At 34.3% G+C, this 17,987-nt stretch overlaps 1 protein-coding gene across 2 annotated transcripts in view; it reads left to right on the forward strand.

The window, feature by feature from the left end:
- The window catches only part of RNF217 (ring finger protein 217), a 139,972-nt gene extending 125,804 nt beyond the window's left edge, over positions 1-14,168 (forward strand). For both annotated transcript variants that reach the window (XM_010359020.2, XM_030928942.1), the window contains 2 exons: positions 2,983-3,054; positions 4,407-14,168. In XM_010359020.2, coding sequence (XP_010357322.2) covers positions 2,983-3,054; positions 4,407-4,480 — 146 coding nt within the window. In that variant the 3' untranslated portion in view covers positions 4,481-14,168. The remainder of the gene's footprint in view (positions 1-2,982; positions 3,055-4,406) is intronic.
- Positions 14,169-17,987: the final 3,819 nt, after the last annotated feature.

Consider the following 17,987-nt stretch of genomic DNA (forward strand, 5'->3'; position numbering starts at 1 on the left):
GAGCAGTCCAAGATCCAGTGGCTGCATCTGGTGAGGGCCTTTGTGCTGCATCATAGCATGGCAGAAGGACCAGCAAGCCCACAAGACAGAGAAAATGGGAGCCAAACTTACCCTTTTGTCAGGAACCCACTCCACTGATAACTAACACACTCCTATGATAGTGGTATTAATCCAGTCATAAGGGCTCTGCTCTCAAGACCTAATCACCTCTTAAAGGCCCAACCTCACAGCCTCCTTTTTGGCCTGTCTTTTGTGGGTGCACGTGCATGTGTGCACATAAAATCACATCAGGTTGACCCTGTCAAAGTAGGAAGCAGGTGGCTTTAAGATAAACTCTTTCATTCACATATACTTTCCCCACCCCAAGCACAGCTGCGTCTAATTGCTGCTGGACCATAACTCCAAGTGAAGTGGTCCTCCCTCCCCCATCTCCACAAAAAGCAGGAAGAGTAATGTTGTAATTTACAAAGTTACTTACTCACTGCCATTTCAGAGAGAAGATGGAGTATAGGGAAGCCCTCCCACCCACTGTCCTTGTGTGATGTAACACAACTTGCTCCCTCAGTCTTGGAATACAACCTCATGTGGTCCTTGGCCAGAGGCAGAGAAAGGGCCTTCATCTCTCACAGCTGAAGGGTTGGAAACATCGTCTTCATTCCGTGTAACCTGTAACCACGTGCTCAGCTAGAGATCAGAGGTTCTGCTCATATATTATAAAGGAGAAGAGAGATTTGGGGATGATTAGCAGCCTCTGAGGTAGGGGCATCTCCCCAGTGAGATGTGGGCAGATTATTAAAGGAATGGTACTGGAAATAAAAGTGGCTGAGGATAAATTTTAAATTCTCATATTACTCCATACAAAAATTCTGAGTTTTTAAATCAAGTCATGTAATTTTTAAGAATATGTCTTCAATTGATTTCTAGATGGCAAATAATTAATATGAACAAAAACAAGGAGCCGTCTCTGAAAACGAATACCCAGTTAAAAAAAAGAAAGACAAGCCTGGAGCCAGAATTGAAGAAATACAAATAGCCAATACATATGTTTGAAACTATTCAGTGTTATTAGCTGTCAGAGAAATGTAAATCAGCAGCCTCAAAATTAGATACTTTGAGTATTAAGTATTAACTTGATAAAACATCTGCTAACTATTGACTAGCAAATGTTTTATCAAGTTAATACTTCATACTGGACTTTCATGCTTAATGAATTGAAAATTTTGTACAATTCTTTCTCAAAGAAATTTGATACTAATGTGAAGTACATTTTAAAACATGATAAATCTAGATAGACTGAAAATGGTTTATGTGCAAGTATAATTTAAAATCGGGAAAAAGGAACAAAAAAGTATAGGAATATTTAAATAAAATATGATATATGGATATGATAGAATATTATTTCAGCAATTGAATATGATGTTTTAGAACAATGTTACTAACCTAGGAATAAGAGATATTATGCCCAGTCCCTTAAGACAGTTTCAAAAGTAGATGTAAACATGTTTTGAACATGGATTACATAATTGGAATAAGCTTATTTCCTATCTGATTCCTTGAATTCTGTGATGTTTGAGAGGAAAAAGAAAATCAATGCTGTTAACTTTTTAGTCATGTTTTATTATTAGGAAAATATACTGATAATTAAAAGGAAATATGAATGAACAGACTGAGCTATGTCCATAGGAGAAAAACACATTATTTTAAAATATATGTGCTTATATATTCTAAACTCTTAAGCATCACTTTAAGAGTGTATTAAATGTAATTTTCAATGGGACTTACTACTTACTTGGATTCTGTCATTGGCAAAAAATATAAATAAAACCCATGTCTAGACATGGTGCTAATTGAATGGCGATCTTTTTAAATTAGATATTTAAAACAGTATTGTATACATGCCTGGTCATCTGATTCCAAAGATCATTTCTTAAGAATAAAAAAGTTAATATGTTTTGAGAAACTTCCAACAAATGGCTGTGTTAGTTTCTTTTTTTAATGTAATTGGTTATTCTAAATTACTGTCCTTAATTTATAGAATGATGTTGCTGTTTCATTCTTAAATTGCCATGTGAGTCTACTGCAAAGTTTCTCACCCTCATCTCTTGTGGCATTTGAGTTGTGCAGCTCCGAAGCTGTGTCACATGCCTTGAGGTTTAAAATACAAAAACAATACGTTATTTATTAGCCTCTTTTTGTGCCTGTGTCTTTCAACGTCAGTGGGATTCTTATGTTGTACTGTGCTATGTATACTTATGGCTAAAGTTTATCATCACTGCTTAATGATTCATTTCGAAAAGAAAATGCTGGCTGATACCACTTGACATCCTTACCAGCACTTTGCCTTTTTATTTTATAAATGCTTCCTTTTTCAATTTGTTAAAATGATTCACTTGAGTAACTTTCAGCGTACTGCATATTTATTCGTAGTTTTCTCTAACATCTTGAAATGTCCCCTTTGTAGTTCAGTCTGTTAGGCGTTCATATTATTAGTTTTCTTTGGACCCAGGATGTAAATAAACCACTTCTTTAGATGTGGGCTTGGAGAGAGGCCCTCTGTAGGACCTACCAGCTCTCCATGTTGTGAGCTAACAAGATTTTCCCCTACCGACTCAAAATGTGCCACTTCTTTCTTAATCTTCTATCATTGCAAACACTGAAAATGGAAAGGATCTTAAGGAAAAGCACAAAGACGAACTGTCTTGTAGAATACAGTAAGCCAGTTGCTTTGGAATGTTTTTGGTTAGAAAGGATAAGTGATTTATGTTTGATGCATGTGCTCAGGACTTCAGTGAGGTTACTAAACTTACACGTGTGTATCTGTTCTATACCTAATCCTGATATATTTCTTAGATATATACAGCCTTAAGTGTAATCAGACTACTTAAAAAATTATATACACTGTGGTATTTAAAAAGCATCACTGTAATTATATGGTAAGTTAGTTTTAAGACTCCTTAAATTATTTTGCCTTTTGTTTTCCAGCTGGAAAATTATTCATTGCACCTCTAATTATGGTTTTGGGATTGGCACTAGGGGCCATAGCAGTTGTAATCGGTAAGAAACATTCATGTATCTGAGATTAGAATTATCTGAGGGCCATAGAGAGAATATGAGTGTAAATGTAATAATACGAATCAGTTATTGAATGGACATGATTTCTATTGTATGCCTGCTTTAGATAGAGTACCAGCATATCATTTAAAAGATCAGAGGAGTGTGTTTCCTGTAGGATATGTTAGTATGAATTTTTCAGTCTATGAACATTGTGATTCATGTATCTTATAAAGCATTATTAACTCTTCTATGATACAAAGTTAATAGAATTTGTATCTTAGGGAAAACGGCAAGTGGAATAGAACTCAAATTTTCTAATTCTGAGTTCAGGTTAAAGCATCAAGGAAAAGAAGTTCTAGTGCACCTTATGTGTTTCGTTTGGTCCAATAAAAGATGCCATGGATACAAACAGATAATCAGTGTGTACAGGAACATATACCCAACAGACACTTGAGCACTGACAAATAGAAAACCTTGCAGTGATTTGCTTGCATAGTTTTATTTATGCAAGTATATTAAAATATATATTTTAAAGCAGTGGTTCTCAGACTCTAATGTGCTTTAGAATATCCTCAAGGGCTGGATAAAACACAGATTGCTGGTTTCTATCTGCAGTTTCTGACTCAGTATATAGGAAAAGTCCATTGATTTTTATTTTTAAAAAGTTCCCAGGTGATACTCATGCAGCTGGTTCAGGGACCATACTTTGAGAACTATTGCTTTAATAATTTTAAGCTAAATGCTATAGATGAAGGCTGCTTTGATCATTGTTCCATATATTAGATTTTTTTTTTTTGCTAAAAAAATGATTTTCATGTGTCAACTTCTGTTTAGCAATAATAAATGTGCAGAACAGAATTATAAAGCATCTGACATTGAAGTTCTTGCAATGTGAGTTAGGACATTATGAAATAGATATTATTATCTGTATTATACAGTTGAAGAAATTAAGGCTTACTAGGACCTCATAAGTGGTGGAATCGGGAATCAAACCCAACATTTGGCTCCACAGCCTGTATTGTTAAGTGATATGCTATACTGCCTGAAACAAGTATGAGTATCATAGTGTGCAAATGATATGACTGTGGACAATAAAGAAGATTTAAACCAAAGTTTTGATATTTTGATAGGAATCATTATTATTAAACTGGTATCACTGAGGGTGCTAAAAGGGGAGAAAAGCTAAAGGGAAATATTAAAGAAGGAAGTGTTGTAGAAGTAAATACATTTCATAGTGTAGATGTCTTCCTCTTTTCATGTTCATAGATTGCAAACAAATAAACATGGATATTTTAAAATAGGAAAACCTAAATGCTTCTCATCCTAACTAACTTTAGTTTTTTTATCCCTAGGTTTATTTGTATTTCCTATCTATTGCCTTTGTAAAAAACAGAGAAAACGGTCACGGACAGGTATGCACTGGTAGCGTGCGGATGATTTCATCCAGCTTAGCTGGTTGGAGTAGGAGCGATACCAAATGGTACACCCATCTGTGAGTCACATCTTGAAAAATACTGAGAGGAACCTTCTACCATCTCATCTCCCAGTGATTCTCTGTGGGCCACAATGCCTCTAGTTATGGTGCACTCCCAACATGGTATCCTGTCCTTTCCCTAAACAAATTGCTGCTGCTTTTAAAAAATGGTCACTTTCATAAACTGTAAACATCTGTATCATAACTCTGACCTTTGTGGTTCTTGGAAGAAGATACTTTAAGAACCAGTTATCCTCAGAATTCTTCTGAGCACACCTCTTCTGAGAACTGCTTGGACTGTCTTTGAACTCTACACCTCCTTCCAGGCCATCTTGTGAGACTTGGTGTGAATAGCTGAAGTCCTATCTGTACCAACAAGCAAGGCCACTTTTCAGAAGATAAGAGTTCACTGAATGCACCTATTATAATCTGTGGCCCCAGCAGTATAATTTCTTTATCTTTCAAACGTTATAATTGCTAAAAGTCTCAATGTCCAAAAGGGAATGAATGAAAGTAAATTAATGAGAAGAATACTAAGTTACTGAAGTGTATATGTGTAGGGGTGTGAATGTGTGTGTATATAAATATGTATTAAAAGTAGGCCCAATAACCTTGTACTTACCCAGTTCCATACTGCTACACTATTTTTCCACATTTTTGTAGACCTGTTGAAAGATGATGGTTCCTTTGTGGACGTAATTTGGCAATGTATTAAATTAAAGTCAATGTAGACAACAGGCTATTTTGATGCTGAACTTTTCTATTTCTTGCTCTTTCTTTTTGTCATACAAACACAGAAATTTTTGCAATGTCACCCCAAGGAGTATTAAGCTTTGTAAACTGACAAAACTGGCTGCTTTTAGGAAATCCTCAAGATCCAAATATTCAGTCTTTTTAAAAATCTTATATTTTGAAATACATGCTTCACTCTGTAGATAGATCCTTCACATTGGGATTATTTAATCTCAAAAACAAGTTTGCCCTAGAGAACTGCTTAAGCCTTTTTTAAAAAAATCCTATTCTGCTAATTTTTTTAACCAACTTGTAATTACAGATAATTCTGCTTTAGGTCAAGGTCTTACATCATTTAATATCCTAACCCTGTTCTCTCTTGCCTCCTCCTCTCTGTTTTTATTTGTTCTCAAGGTTTTTCATAAAAACAAATGCTAGTTTTGAAAGATTTTTTCTTACATTTAACTGCTCAAACATGTAATATTTTGGGGGCGTCTTCTTATGGAGGCGTTAGTTTGAAAACTTTTTATGTTCTTGAGTTTGTCCAATATCAGCTGCTTTTGGAGAAGGAAACAAAAAAGTGTAGGAAATATTTTCAGGAAGTTTTTCTCAACTTATGAAAGCTTTAAAAATAAGAAATAGACAAGTAACTAGACTCTGATATGCCTTTGTTTTCATCATAAACGTTTATCAGCAAACAGGAAAAAAAAAAAAGACCCCTAAAAAGCCTAAAGCTTTGAATTGTCTCCAAATTCTTAAGATTAGTCATCTGTCTTAGATGTACATTTGTCAGCAACCTTGTCTGATTTGAAATACATGATATGATAAAACATGCATTAACATGAGTAGTTTGTTTTTATTGAGCTCCAGAGTGTAAGAATATTTTATTTTTGTTTGACATAAAAAGTGAAGTTTACTTGCGTGAGTAAGAAGCCAGCATGCTTTCATTCTTTCCAAATAACACAGAATAACTGTACTACAGTTTCTGGATTAGTTGTCTATTTCCACTTAGAGGAGTGTGTGACATTTATGGTTCGAGAATAGCATATTTCTAAAGCATAATATAATACAAGAAATAGTGATGTTCTGGTTTCACAAACTTATCTTTTCATTCACTCATCCATCCATTTGACAGATATTTATTGAGTGCCTATTTTAGGTGTTCTAGTGTTAAGACTGAAGGAAGGAGAATTTCTAGCCTGTCATAAGAGTACTTAGGTTTTGTAAATTCATCTTTCCTGAACTTAGACATTAGTGTGGCAATATGTGAATATGATGAACTCTAAACCTAGCTGATCTGTATATGTATGATGTATATATATCATATGTATGGTATATATGAAATATTCCCATAACTGCATATGAACACATATGCCATATACATATGTACCAACTGGCTGAATAACATACTCTTTGGTCTTGGATAATCTGTTTTCTAGGTTATGTATCTGTTATCTTTGGCCTACTCAGGGATTTTTATTTCTTTCTTTAAATAACTTATCTTTTGAACATATTTTTATATTATTTAGAAAACTTTCCAATATTCCTGTTACAAAGTGGTGTCTGTTTTCAGTGAAGGCTATTTCACCAATGCTTGAAGTAGTGTGCGCTGTGTTGCACAAGTTTTTCATTTTTCTATCGAGTAGATATTTTTAAATTAACATATACATTTTTCTCCTTAAAGGGTCATATCTATTAGGCCTTTCCCTGCTGGTAACTTAAAATGATTAGTTGTGAATTTTTTACTAAGTTTCATCAAGATCTTTAAAAGAGAGAAGAAAATAAAAAGTATTATTTATATGTCAGTGCCAACTTTGAAGGTGAAACAATAGTAGTAACTTTTGGGAGAAATTCTAAAAACTACTTTAAAAAGAAACGTGCACATAAAATAAGTATCTTTCTATCCACGGCCTGTCATTTTATATGCTTTTACTGTAAATTTAATATATACTACTTTAAAAAATTGAACCATACAGAATTTATAAAACACAACTTTCTCTGCTTACCCCACCCCTTATTTTCTAGGGGTAACCACTGTTAATGGTTTGGTATGTGTCTTTGCAGACACTTTCTACAAATAAGTGTGTTTGTGTATGTGTCTGTGTGTGTATTCATTTTATACAAATAGAAAAATATTCTTACTGTGCTGCGACTCTTTGTCATTTTATTATATATCAGTAGATACCTTTCCGTAAGTGTTTAAATACATTTACCTCATTCTTTTATAAATTACTGCATAATCCATTCTAGGGGTATACTTTAATTTATTGAATTAGTCCCCTGTTGAATGGACTACAAGATTATTTTCACTTCTGTATTACAAAGAAAGCAAGAGTGAAGACCCTTTTGCATATAATTTTGTCACCTTGCGTGAACATATCCATAAGATTGTATATTTGTTTTTTACAAGATCTTTGTAATAAACATTGTAATGTAATTTCAGGAGATGAGGTCATAGAAATAATATAAGACCCTTTTTTGGATTAAAAAAAAAAGATTGTACAGGAGTGCATAATTTTTAAAGAAAATCATCTTTTGAAGGATAATTTCCTTTCTGCCTGATTAGCCAAATAAATACCTTGCCAAAACTTACAATAGGAAATCTTTTTTCAATAAAAATAAAATTTGAGGAGATGTCTGTCAGATAAAGATGAATTGACTTTTGGATTGCCTCATTTTAAAACTTGAGGGATTTAAATGAAATACTCAAGCCAAATTGGTGATACTTTTCACATTTTTAATAACACTATCCATTTTTGTGTATGTTGCTTGACAGAGGAACTTAATTATGCCATTGTGAAAAGTAGGAAAGAATATGTTGGCAATTATAAATGCCCACAGCAATTCCCAGAGAAATAGATTATGTATGATTTAGTGATTTGGTGGGATAATTATAAATCATGGAATAATGTATGTATGTGGAGTTAGAAGAGAGGGGTCAAACCTTTTGGTACAAGCAACATCGTGTTGCCACCACCTTAATTTTCTCATAGGTGCTATTGTATCCTAACAGTAGAACAGACAAGAAAGCAAAGATAATTAAACACAAGTCAGGTTACAACATGGTATCTGTAATTGTACTTTCTCTGCTGTGGTATCAAGATTCAGTGGTGCTTGTCAGAAAATACCTTGTTCTGTGACACCCACTATCTCTTAAGTCCCAAGGCTCCAACTGAGCCTTTATCTTTCAATCTTACCACCCAAATATATGACCAACTGCTCTCCTAAAATACCTATGAACCACTGTAATCGTTTCCAGTCCCTGGTGCCCCTCCTCATCCTCATTTTTCTCCATACCTCTGCTATTCTAACTATTCCTCTTCACTGACGGAGAAGAAGAGAGGCAGGAGGGGCCAAAAAACTCACTCTGGCATGTGCGAAGCATTAGCATTCCTTCCTGACCTTTGTCAAATGAGGGCACATCTGCCAAGACATCGATTCAGCTGCTCCCTTGTTAAATGAATTTTTTTTAACATTACACTTTTACACTGGCTGTTACATTTAGAGTTATGAAAAATTTAGTGGCCTCTATAAACTTAATTGGCATACTTTATTAAGTACAAAAAAAGGAAATTTATGCCAAAAAACATTTTTAGATTTTGATTTTATAAGCAAGCTGCACATAAGCCTTAATGTGAGTCTTCACATTGGATTATATTTTTATTCTTCCATATTTGTGGCTGAAATCTCTCCCAACTATTGAAAGTGATCTTTCCCATGGTCTGCTTTATTGTTTTATGTTAATATCTGTTATAAATATAGCCTTAAAATTTTGTAATGCACTTTAAAGTACTTGTACCATTTAAATAATGACAAAGTTAAAGCAATCAATGCATACAATTTAATGGAGACAATATGCAATATACATATATTTCAATGGAGATAGTAGGATAACAGTGTTAGCAAATATGTGTCATCTCTTTAAATTTGAGAGGAATAGAAGCTAAAGATTTAAAACAAAACATACCTGAAGAAAAGTAGCAATTTCTGAAATTATAGTAATCTTGGAATTGTTATCAGGACCCCAAAGCTAGCAAATAATACTCAGTAAGTGTTACCTAATATATCTACTTGGAATGTTTGTTTAAAATATTGAGTTAATTTCTACTGAAAGTTTTAACTGCAGTTTCATAATTCATGAGTTCTATAAAAGAAATCTCCCTGACTAAAAATACGATCAATCAAAACTACCAGTTTTGCATACCAATCCCACGTTTAAGCATATTTTGTATTTAAAGTTATTATAATTGAATTATGATACTATCCCCCCTAATATGGAAAATAAGTTATAAAATTCTTTCTTTTTTTTTTGAGATGGGGCTTCTCTCCATGTTGCTCAGGCTGGTCTCGAACTCTTGGACTCAAGCGATCCCTCCTCCTTTGCCTCTGGAGTAGCTGGGATTACAAGCATGCACCTACTATGCCTGTCTTCAAAATCACATTGTTAATTTGTATAGCCACAATTATTAATTTGATAAAACAAATAATTTTACAGAAGCATTAAAGTATTATCAGGACAAAATCAGAGTTCCAAAGTTTGGGGAGTATTTTAAGATTGTGAAATGTTATCTTTTGGATGCAAACCAATGATACAAACATTTAAGAATTACAGTGGGACTCCTTTGTAACTGTGATTTTGAAAATAGAACAAATACACATTTCATAGCCAAAAATTGTGTGGGACTTCTATTGTTACTCTTTGTAAGGCTGGAACTGTAGTTACTTCTTCCAAATCCAAGAAAGAGAGTCACAGTAGTGAGACTATTCTCATTGCTACTTTGGAGCATTAGCTGAAGCGTTACTATATCACATACCTTACAACATCCTTATACATATTGCCAGTTTTAAAATAATGCAATTATGCATGTTACAAACTATATATATCTTTTTGGCTAAAGAACTATTTTAGAATAACAATATGAATGTAAAAGGCAATAATTTTTTTAATACACAAAACATTGCCATTGCCTTTTTTTGTCACTTCCTTTTTTCTTTTAAAAATTTTCACTTGGTGTATCTAACTTTGTATCACTTAAATTATTCAGACTTACTAACATAAAAAATACTTTTTTTCAGTTCTGTGCTATATTGTGTCACTCTATTCCATTATTAATACTAAATGACTTTCCTTGTGAAATGATACCCACATACTTCAACATCAAGCTCCTTTTTCTCTTAAATTTCCTAATTATCTTGATTTTTGCCTTTTCAGTCTTCTTCCCATCTTGGCCAAGTGTGGGATAAATTCTGTCTCACCCTTAACTCCTTTCACTGCAATGAAATGAATTCAACACCGAACACACTCCAGAATTTAGCTCTGGTAGTGAGCATAATTTACCTTGGCTTATTTTATCGGTAAATGGAAATGTATTAGGAGTGCCTGGAACACTTTTCCTCTTGATAGGAGTTGGAGAACACTGCCTAGCCCTCTGCCAAGAAGTAAGTCAAGCAAATGAAGATACCAGTTGGATCAGAGGGCCTAATAATACTCTAAAACCAAGCTTCAGAAATTGCTTCGTGACTGTTGTAAGATCAATATCGTGTTTGCATATTAGTTGGACAGAAAGCATGTGTGGACATTCATCCAACCTGACCCCAGGTCATTCATTCTTCATCCAAAAAGGGTTATAGGTATGGTTTATGGTCTTTGTTTCAGCAAAAAGTCCTACAGCTTGGACTTGGGGTGGATTTACATAGTGTAGCATTTGTATATAAGATTCAATCATGGATTCATACTCTGTGAACATTGTTAGATTTTTGATAATCTAAAGTAGATCACATTGAATGTAACTGATATTAATCCTATGCTAGAGAAAACATTTGGCATTTGCAAGTGTTTGACTTTTTTATTGATATGATTTAGATATAAGTCACACTCAATGTATTTAGTATAGATTCAGTACATAACAGAAAAGAACAAGGGAGAGGCAGACTTGAGTGTTAAAGGACCCCAGAAATTGCTGAAATGTCCTTTTAGATTCTTGTGACTGGCAAGCTATGCTGTCACTGGTTCTCTGCAAATTTGTGATGTGTTCACCTCACCATGCCCCAGCTTGGGAAGTATTATTAGTAATCCAATCAAATTCTTAAAAATAGCATTTTTGTGAATGTATTACTTCTTCAATATCCCAATATATCTGTATTGTTTCAAGCCACTAGTATCTAAATATTTGATATAAATATCTAAATTCTTTCATTTTATAGAAAATTAGCATGCTTTATATTTCTTTATAATGAAAATTTTAGATAAAGCATCATAATTTCATTATCAGCGGACAACAAACCCTTCTGAGACCCATTTTTTAAGGGTCATATGGCAACTCCTCAATACCTTTTATTATTTGATCATTTTCATCACAAGTACAATCCTCTAGATGGTATTTTAAAAAGTAGACCAACTTTATATTTCACGTGAAACAGAATAGTTTGTGTGTGTGTGTGTGTGTGTGTGTATATATATGTATATGTAAAACCATTTACCTTGACAAGGACAATGTTACAGATTTTTAATATGAAAATTAATTGACAATTTTGTTCCTTTTAGAAGCAATTATTAACATAGTAATTAGTAAATTCTGAGAGATGACAGAAATGATTTTCTGTAGAAGGAACACAACAGTGATCTTAAAATGTTAACGAACTAGTTGTTTTGATTCTATTTTAAACAAAGTTGTAAGGCATTTTTATGAAACAAATATATTTATATCAATGTATATTTCAAAACTGTGGACAATTAAATTATTCATTCTTTTCCCAAATAGAGTAAAATAATAAAGAGAAAAAAATTGAGTGTTTATCTGTTATTACTGTATATTCAGAAATTACAGTTCTAAGGAATTATTGCCATGTTTTACTTAAATATCAGAATATATTCCATTTTAATTATATTTTCCTTAACAATAGAAAATTAGAAGAAATTTCTTGATTATAAGATGAATAGTAATTTGTACCAGATCTTGTCCATCATTTCATTAGATTGCATATTTTTAGTTTTCTATAAAATTTGCTGCCATTTTCCAAATAAAGTTATAATATTTTTCAAGTTTAAAATGGGCCTGGTTGAAAAGAGATGTCATTGATTCTTTTTAATGATATTGGAAAATATTTATGCAATTTTATTTTTTAACTTTTTCTCTATTTCATTAATTATACTATTAACTTTGATAATCACAAAACTGTGTGGAAGAAATCATTCTGAATATATTTTATGAAAGAGGGGGTAGAGTAATTATTTTTAATTAGACAATGTTGATATGTGGAAATCTCTCAAAAGAAATTGCAAAGGAAAAATTCTGTTGAGATGAAGTGTTAGGAAATAAGGAGTATCTTAAAAACCTGATTTCTTACACTTCTTAGAGCAATCAACTTATTTCCAAATGATTATTTCATGCTGTTGGTTCTATGAATTGTGTTTTTAGCATAGTATATACTTTGCTTCCACGTTAGCATTTACACTCTGATTGCTGAAAGTAAAGGAAGAAGTTGGTGAATAAAAGCCAGGAAAACTGGGTTTATTCTCATTTTCCGATAGCACTAATGTATAATCCCTTTAACCTTCCATATGGTGCTTTGTGTGATGAGTATATAACATTTATATATGTTAATAGTGCCTTATTTTTTTCACTTGGCTTTGTTTCTTATCTAAAGAGCCATATATTTTTTGTGAGTGTTCTTTGGTCCCTCTATTTAAAGTGCTAAGGAGACAACATATCTTTAGGGTTGTATATAGGCTGTATTTGCTACCTTAATCTACTGTATTATCTCTAGAACATCAGGTTAGCCAATGTATTTTTCCTAAATTCATTGTTCGTTTTTAAGCTAACCTATACAAATGGATATTAAACACCAGAAATTAAAGCCATTAAAATTGAACTGTACTTTAAAACCATAATAAATGCTAATTAAGTTTAGAACAGGAGTTGAAATGACTCTCAGTTTTCTCTATAGCTCCAATTAGGACAAAACTACCAAAAGCATTAAAAAAAAAGTAACTGTATGGTACTTCAGGAATTTGACCAGTTCCTTACAACTTATTCTTGGCAATATTTTGTCAGTAATATACTTTCATACAGATGCTGGAGAACCATGGTGTCTGCTATTTACATGTTATTCATTCCCAGTGAGCTTTATCAACATCAAGCCTTTTTGTATAATATGTTATTTTGCTCTTCTTGATCTGTGCCTTTTGTTTTAGCTTTATACAAAATGCTGGGTTTGTTATATTCTTTATGTATCATAATATATAATTCAACTTTTCCTGATGAATGTATGCTGAATAATTAAAATAAACCATGTGCTTAGAAAAGACAAAGACAGGTTGTATATGCAGATATGTGTAAATATTTGACAAAGAAAAAGGAAAAGAATCTTCCTGCCAACAGGTAGGTCCTGCTGGACAGGACCTGAACATTAAGAGATTTTTTTTTTTTTTAAGCAGTGAAATTTAAAAATCTATTACCTCAAGGATTTTCAGTCGACATGTCAATGTACTGCTCCTTCTTAGTAAGTACAGTCTCACGTGCTGCTGGCAGTGAAACCAACCCAAGTGTCAGATCACACAAATTTTAGGGACAAATCTTTCAAAAGACGGACACCTTATGATATTTCGGAGTCTAATTTCGGACTTTTCATAATGTCTCAATGACCTTTTGTTGTGGTTGGGCTTTTATAAAAAATTATTTTTGGTTGGTTGCTTTAGAATGGAAGAGTAATCTTAATTATGAAGTCAGATGCATGGAAGAATATAAAGACACTCAGATGAAAACTGTAATGGTTTTCAAACTATTTTGATTGTCATTGTACGAGCTATTGTATGGATTACTGTGGAGTGCTGTTTACCGCATGATGTGTGCAATACATCGTGCAATGTTATTTAGCAATGCGTAATAAAAGTTTTTAAAAGAGAAAATTCTTGTCTTTTTTTCAATAGATTTGAATTTTTAAAAAATTAAAAAATAAAATTTGACAGCAACAAAACTATCATGCCTAGAGTTACTGGAGTAATTTCTACATTGGATTCTAGAAATGGAGGAGCAGGAATGAACCAAGGGTGTGCTTTTGGGAAGGTGGATTGCGTTGTGTTGCTGTGGCATGTTTTGGGGAAAGAGCACAGAATAGTGAAGATCAGTGCGAACATTCTGCATGAGGCATGAAAAAGAAGCAGAGTGTGGAAGTAAGAGATTAGCTTAGGGTGGTCATTACTCTCTATAGCAAGGGGCCTATACAGGGATGGGAAAGCAGAAACCACTAAACTGCTAAAGCCAAATATATATGCCTACTCTATAACCTAACAATTATTTTCCTAGATCTGTCACTAAGGAAAGAATGGCCTTTGTTGACCAAAGGGTAAGTACAAGAATTTTCCTCAACAGTAAAATCATGAACATGTTGTAGTATATTCATAGAATGGAATATTATAGAACAATTGGAATGAAAATAATCTTAATTTCTAAAAATTACAGAGCAATCCACGCAAAAATACAGTTGACTCTCACAGATACTATGTTAAGCAGATGAAGCCAGGCACAATAAAGTATATATATTGTAGGATCACATTTATATGATGATCTAAAACAGACAAAACTGATCAATGATAATAGAAGTCAGAACAGTGATTACTTTTGGGGTGGGTATTATTGACTGGTAAGGAAAATAAAAAATCTACGATTATAGAAATAGTCTGTTACTTCATGAGGGTGTTATTTGGGAGGCTGAGGCAGGTGGATCATGAGTTCAAGAGCTCAAGGCCATCCTGGCTAACATAGTGAAACCCCATCTCTCCTAAAAATACAAAACAAAATATTAGCCGGGTGTGGTGGTGTGCACCTGTAGTACAAGTTACTCAGGAGGCTGAGACAGGAGAATCACTTGAACCCAGGAGTTGGAGGTTGCAGTGAGCCGAGATCGTGCCACTACACTCCAGCCTAGGCGACAAAGCCAGACTCAGTCTCAAAAAAAAAAAAAAAATCTGGATCGGGCGCAGTGGCTCCAGCCTGTAATCCCAGCACTTTGTGAGGCCAAGGCAAGCAGGTCACCTGAGATCAGGAATTCAAGACGAATCTGGCCAACATGGGAAACCTGTCTCTACTAAAAATACAAAAATTAGCCAGGTGTGAGGCGGGCGCCTGTAATCCCAGCTACTCGGGAGGATGAGGCAGGAGAATCGCTTGAACCCAGGAGGCAGAGGTTGCAGTGACTGGAGATTGCACACCACGGCACTCCAGCATGGGCAACGGGAAACTGTCTAAAAAAAAAAAAAAAAAAAAAAAAAATCTGGAATGTATTTTATACTTCCATTTTAAAAATTAGTGGAGCAAAAAAGATACTATATTGTCTTTCTTGGGTCACTAAAATCCTTTGAAAACATGACGTGTAACCTTTCAAATGGCATATATTTGAGCTATTTATAGTTTCCTGCTATCAGCAGACTATAGTGAAAATTCTTGAACAAAAATCTTGAGATAAACCCTTAGTAATGGACTTGCAAGGTCAAATTCTAAAAACAATTATGAAGCATGTGTTCCCACATATATCCAAATGATACCGTTTCAAGTTGAAGCAAATTGATGTTCCCATCACCAGTTTACAAGAGTATTTATTTCATTTTATTTTCACCAAAACTATTTTATCTCTTTTTAAAAAATACTTGCCAATTTGGCAGGTAAAAAATGGCATCTAATCTTTTTAAATCAGACACACACACACAAACACACAGTGCCAAATGTGTTTTCTAAATTAACTTTTCCTTAAATCCATTTGCATTTAGTTCCTTTCATGGTAATAAGCCCTCATAATTTCCTTCTGTTTTCCTGTATTTCCAAGCCCCAAGCTGCTATGTTTAAATACAAAAATGGTGCTTTTTTAATTGTAGCTACAGTTGCCAACACACACATACATAGAACAGCAGAGATGTATTTAACTTACACAATTTACCACAAATATGTGTCATGACATATGCTCCAACATAAACATGAGATGGGAATCATGAATCTCCTGTTTCTTCTGGCGTTCTAGTTGCAGAGTACCACTTCCAGTGTTGAGCAGGCCAAATGTGATTCCGGCATTTAATAGTGTTTATCAAACTACATACCCCCTTATTTTGAGCCAATTATGCCATCTGGCACACAACAATTTTTTCTAATACCTTTAATATAGCTGGAATAGTCCATTGAAAGATGATGAGTCAGTCACCAATGGAGCCCCTCCTTAGGGAGTTTCTTTCTCACCCTTACCCAATCCTGTGCTCCACATATTTGTTAATTAAATGTATATTTCGCCGGGCGCGGTGGCTCAAGCCTGTAATCCCAGCACTTTGGGAGGCCGAGACAGGCGGATCACGAGGTCAGGAGATCAAGACCATCCTGGCTAACACGGTGAAACCCCGTCTCTAACTAAAAAAAAAAAATACAAAAAAAATGTATATTTCAATAAGGTACTGTTAGGAGACTGGTATTGAAAGTGAAATGGTTAGATTATTAAAAATGAAACTCCTGATAGGCCCGGTTTTAACTCTCAAATCACAATTAAGGTAGGTTTGTGAAGAAGGTAAGAGCTCTGACGCTAGGCTCCTGTATTTAAACCCCAAGTTGGCTTCTTTCAGACTATATAACCTTGGGTATGTTACTTAACCTCTCTGTGACTCAGTGTTCTGTAAATTGGGAATAACAGTGCAATGTCTCCAAGGTTAGTTGTGAGGATTAACTGAGTTTTAATACATGCTTAAGCACTTAAAATAGTGCCTTGCTCTTAACAAGCTTTCAGTAAATGTTAGTTCTTGTTAGTGACCGTGCTTCATTTTAAACATGTTGGCCAACACAAAATGATTCATTAATGTCAGTTACAGGTAGTACAGAGTACTGGCTTAGTATCACTCCTAGACATTGTGTCAGGGCTGTGATATGAAGCATTCTAAAAGGCAAATTATTTTAATGGATAATGCTTAACATGTACATTTCTAGAGTAGCATATTGGTTAAATATAAAGTTTTGCTCAAAGAGTCAATTATCATATGTTAGCTGACCTCTATTGTTCTGTCCTCTGAATAATTCTGTCTTACCCACCCAACCATGTTGTTCATTAGGAAGCTGCCATCTTTTCTCATGCTCCCCCCATCAATGAAGCCAACTGGTTCACAGAGGGACACCCAAGTCAAGTTAAGCCAATTAATCCGCTCCCTAGGATTTTTGAACTTGAGACAACAAAAAGCCTGTCTCTGTCCCCTTTTAATGATGTAGCTGTGAAATGTGAGCTTGGAAGCTTCCGGAAGCTATGTTTCTGCCACCTACAAGAGATGGTCATGTGACTGAAGTGATTCACTTAAAGCCAAGGAATGACAAAGATTGCCAACAAACACCAGAAACTGGAAGAGACAGGGAAGGATTCTCCTCTAGAACTGTCAGAAACAGCATGACCCTGCCAACATCTTGATTTTAGATTTCTAGCGTGCAGAACTGTGAGACAACACATTTCTCTTCTTTCAATGCCCTCAGTTTAGAATGAAGCTGCTGACAGAGAGAATGTGAGATGAAGCTAGAACTATCCTGGCAGCATTCTCAAGAATCTCCATCATCCCAGAGACCTCATTGTTCCTCTGTTTTTTCCAAGCATTTGGTTATGTGAGATAGGGCCTGGGTTCTTTTTCCCATAAGCCTCACTACAAGCTTCTCTGGCCTTCTACCAATATGGTGGCTGAATTCTGAGAGCAACATCCCAAATAGCCTGGAAATAG

Source organism: Rhinopithecus roxellana, chromosome 4 (assembly GCF_007565055.1).
Source record: "Rhinopithecus roxellana isolate Shanxi Qingling chromosome 4, ASM756505v1, whole genome shotgun sequence".
NCBI lineage: Eukaryota > Metazoa > Chordata > Mammalia > Primates > Cercopithecidae > Rhinopithecus > Rhinopithecus roxellana.